We start from the raw sequence: 4,734 nt of genomic DNA, 5'->3' as shown, positions 1-4,734 counted from the left end.
CCCCCCCCCCCCCCCCCCCAGAGCAAACTAAACCTAGGAATGTGTTGGCAAGGGTCATGGAAGGGATAAACTCTAATGTATGAAGGCGCCTTTAGATGGATGGTACTGTACATAGCCGCAGAGTCAGACTGGATGTACCTCTGCCTGGTAGTTGTAAAATATTCATTTGATGATATTTAATGAAGGCAGTAATGGATTTCTGGTGTTTTTCTAAAGTTCAGCTTTGAATATGATCAGACAGAGCCCAAAGCAGACAAGGACAGAGATTAAACATCGCTCAGGACTGTTCCCTTTCCTCTACTGTAACTCAACAAATACCGGAGAAAATAAAATGCCGATGGAAGCCAATCCCGTTTCATCTTTCATTGTATAAAACGCATTTGGAAAACTGAAGCAACAAATGTTTCCTGCATGTGATCTTCTGCTGCAAAGTGACAGGTTCTCTTTAAAGGAATGTATTCTACAAGTGCTACATTCTCATACATGGCAGCTTTGGATGTCACAGTTCTCCTGGCTTCTTCTGGCTGCGCTGAGTTCGCACAGTTTCCTCATTGCACCAAAGCGTCGATATCGGGCAGCCAGAGGTCTGAACGCACAATGTTTATGTCTCTGAGTTTGTGCTTTCGATTGCTATGACTCCGTGTCGATTCGTCGCCGTCTGTTACCAGGCTGTGACACCGCTCTGCAGGCGATCAGAGAGGTGGTGGAATGTACAGTGACGGTATCGCTCATACTCGCTCTGAAGTGCCTTTCTATGTGTTTGCAGGTTTGCATTGTTTTGTTGTTTTATATTATTCTATTAAACTCATTGAATGTTGCCATAGTGTGAGTCTCTATTGTGTCGTGTCTTTTTTTTTCTTTAAATGGCTGAAACCAACAAAGAAAGAAGTGGCAAGTTGGATTAAAGGGTATGTCCCGGCATTGCCTAAATGTACCCCCCCAAACCTCCCTTCAAAAAAAAAAATGTTTTAATATATTTGTATTTATTTTTATTTTACTTAATTTTTTTTAACTTTTTTTTTTAATTATTTTTATTTCATTGCTATCACATAAGGCGGCTTACAAGCCTCCTATGTGATAGCATATTAGGTGGTGACAGGTACTCTTTAAGGTGGCATTGGTGCCCCTAGTGTCACCCTTTCATTGCAAAGAAGCTTGAATAGCTTCCTCGCCGGTTACTCTAGCCAGGAAATGACAGCTGAGGGACTGGAAGTGATGCAATCAGTGGGGAGGAGATCGACGAATGGATGTTCACTGGTCCATCTACACCCATGATACCAATCCCGGTCCCACAGGAGGAGCAGCAGAGCCCCGGAAGCAAGGCAGGGGGCACACTCTTTACTGGCCCCTGGGGGCAATCTGGCAGCAGCTCAGCTGCCAGAACTGCCTCCAGTGTAAAGCCGACCGTCGGCTTTACAAAGCTGAACAGAGTCCCGGTGGCTGAAGCTTCTGGGAATCTCTGTAGAGGAGTCCACTGCCAGAGAAGTACATACGTCGCTGGCAGCACAAGGGTTAAACGAGGTGTAAAGTCCCAGCATCTCCTCTCCTGTTATAACGTCAGCATTGTAATAGGAATACATACTGGAGATGTTTCGGATAATACAATCAAAGCTGACTTGAAAAAATCCCTTTCATGTAGTGAGCGCCGCCTTCCGTCTGCCCATCACTCCCAACAACTTCCTGGGTTCCCAGTGTGCTTTGCGTCTCTTTCCCTGCTGGTTGATGTGATGCAATCTCCATTTCTTTAAGGTTACATATCCAGGGGCGGACTGACAACACATGGGGCCCCCGGGCAATACAAGATTATGGGGCCCCCTTGTGCTCCGCCCATATACAAGTCCCTCCCACACGCCCCACCTGCATTGACATTCTTGTGTCACAGAAATTTTTTCTCCACATTATTTTTCAAATAGTGGGCCAATTCACTAAGATGAATTACCGGGGAACTGGCTGTCCATGCTTCTGGGCTGTGAGCTGTGGGAGGAGAGTGGGAGGGGCCGGACAGTGTCAAAAGTCAGTGTTCTATAATTTTTCTCCATCCTATAAATTTTCTCCACTGTGTCACTTCCAGTGGGGCCGAGTCATCCGAATCAGCTGTTTTCCTGACCCCCTTTCTTCATGACATGCGCACCTGGAAGAGACGCGGTAGAGAAATTTATCGGTTGAGGAAAATTATAGCACAGTGGTAGTGTAGGGATGCCTCGTCAGTGCTGTGCGCGTGCATGACTGCTGCGACCCTGGTACTATCAATATAGAAATAAATATTTGCTTTTAGTTTTTGATCACAGATCCCCTTTATTCTGCAGCTTGTAAACAATGACTCTGGTGCTGCCGCAGCTTACAACCATAACAAGAGAAGAAACAAATGTCCTGACTTGACTTCTTTATTGAGGTTATTTGGTACATTGCGGGCTGGATGTAACATTTTCCTGAGATCAGGTGACTTTGTCACGTTTCCCAGCATGCCTTGCCAGGCTCTATCTCTTCTCACTGGCTCGTCTGACAAACACGCCTCCGGGGTTCGGTTGCGCAGTGGCTTTCTTCTTGGCTTTCTTCTTCTCCTTATACTCCTCAGTCAGCTTCACCCCCTGGAGAGAGAGGAAAGCTAGAACAGTAAGTGACTCCGTCGTTAGTTATAAAAGATTTTTATAAAAGTTACACTTTGCAACCCCCGTTAAAAAAAAAAATGCGGTGTTCATTACAATACTCTCCTTCTCCCTGGAGCTGCCCTCCAAATAGACCCCGTCTGGCCCAATAGCACCTGCCCACTCCCAGTCCTGTCCGTATACTGGTACCGTATATAGATAACAGCATTAGCAATGTCTCCTCAGATAGTCTCAAACCTGTAAGAACAAGTAGAATGATCTTACTAGATACTGGTCACTCTGAGCAGTATTGAATGGGGTCCATGCTGACGATGATGGGGGATGGGCAACCACATGGCCGGTCAGGACAATGAACATGACTCATCCTTCCTTGTGTTACAGGGATAAGGTGTGCGCATTTCACTGTTCAGCCATCTTGGTGTACTCTCCTTTTGATATGTACCTGTACTTTCTGGGCTGACTGGCTAATGTTGTAAAGCCGTCTCCCACTGGGCGTTGTCTTTTCACCTTAATAAATGAAGGAGTTGGGGGTCCGTGCTGGCCTCGTGTCTGCATCGTGTCTGACTCTACATGACTCTACAGAGGTCCTTGCACAAAAGAGCGTAATACAAGTGCTTTTAAGCACGGGGAAATTCTTTGTGTTTGGCATGGATTTGTGCGTTTTAACCAAGCGAATTTCCATAACACCAGACAGGGTCAGAGCATGGGTCGCCCGTTCTTTAAGTCCTGTTCAATAGGGTACTGCTGGGCAAACCCCTCGGGGGAGATTTTCTTAGAGTGATCCCATCGCCATACAACACAGGCTGTAAGAACGAGTGAAAAGGAAACCTTTTAATAGGGTTTAGGCATTTTTGAAGTCCTCCAAGGGCGAGACTAGGGATGAGCTTAGGTTTGGACTGAACATGGTCTGAACCCTGAGCTCCTCCGAACCCGAAAGGAGCTTCTCCGACAGGAACTCCTCCAAACCCGAAAAGGGGCTTCTCAGACAGGAGCTCCTCCGAACCCGATAGGAGCTCCTCCGTACCCGATAGGAGCACCTCCGAACCCGCAAGGAGCTGCTCCGAACCCGGAAGGAGCTCCTCCGAACCCGGAAGGAGCTCCTCCGAACCCGGAAAGGAGCTCCTCCGAACCCGGAAGGAAGCTTCTTCCACTGCCGTCCACTCAGCTGCGGCCAGGGATTTTCCCACCCACAGCTGTATGTAAGCAAAGGGGAGGGATGCAGTGACATCATTGACTTCACATGGCTAGATTTGGTCATAGACCTAAAATGGCCATGCAGCCATATAAGGTCATAGACGTCAGTACAAGCATCCCACCCCTTTGTTTATGTGCAGATGCGGGGCAGGGAAGGCTCTGGCCTGCAGCTGATTGGCCCACTGACCCCAGGGCACTTCTTGGTTCAAAGGAGCTCAGGATCGGATTACCAAAATAAAATGTAGACTAAAGGATCTTAGAGATGGCGAGTGGCTGTTATAACTAACTGAAACACTGCAGAAATTCCTTCAGTGTAGGTATTTGTAGACCTGTGTATGTATATAGACCTCTCGAGCCGAAATTCACCCTTATTTAGGTAGTTGTACTCCTGTGCATGTATACAGACAGTGGTGGAGCCTATACATAGGGCGTTCCCAATGACTCCACTCTCCCCTCATTCCACTGACACTCTGCTTGTCTGCAGGCAGGTCGATGTATTGAGCTTTTGTTTTTTTATTCCTGATTCATGTGAACTTTTTATAAATGTTCTTTATGTGAAAAACAAAAACCAACGCTGGCCCGCGTGTGAATACTGACTGAGGTCAAACAAAGGACTTTGTGTTCCAGCTGAATCTACTGATGCTGAATCTGGCTCAGCAACTCGCTAGATTAGCGTTCCACTCCCATAATATCCATTTACAGTGCACGGGTCAGAAAAGAAGTATGCGGGCGGCCATTGGTGAGCTTCTGATAATCCTGGCTGCCACACCGATTCCACATAGTCCACAGAGCTGGACATTCATAATATTAAGAATGAATATACATGCTGTGCAGACTTTATTTCCTCAGTTAAACATATTTTGCTTTTTACATGCTTGTCTGTGTGTATCTAAACCCAAAAACAAGGACTTTTGTTTTTAACTGGAGGGCAAAA

General features: G+C 46.6%; 1 protein-coding gene across 1 annotated transcript in view; it reads right to left on the bottom strand.

Annotated features, from left to right (window-relative positions):
- Window positions 1-2,442: 2,442 nt before the first annotated feature.
- Window positions 2,443-4,734, bottom strand: part of ANKRD42 (ankyrin repeat domain 42) — an 18,594-nt gene continuing 16,302 nt past the window's right edge. Inside the window, exon 12 of the mRNA XM_018555812.1 lies at window positions 2,443-2,588. Within this exon, the coding sequence (XP_018411314.1) occupies window positions 2,478-2,588 (111 nt within the window). The 3' untranslated portion in view covers window positions 2,443-2,477. The remainder of the gene's footprint in view (window positions 2,589-4,734) is intronic.

This window comes from Nanorana parkeri, unplaced genomic scaffold (assembly GCF_000935625.1).
Source record: "Nanorana parkeri isolate BGI_ZX_2015 unplaced genomic scaffold, ASM93562v1 scaffold214, whole genome shotgun sequence".
NCBI lineage: Eukaryota > Metazoa > Chordata > Amphibia > Anura > Dicroglossidae > Nanorana > Nanorana parkeri.
The sequence above is the reverse complement of the archived record's forward strand: the minus strand, read 5'-3'. Positions and strand labels throughout refer to the sequence as shown.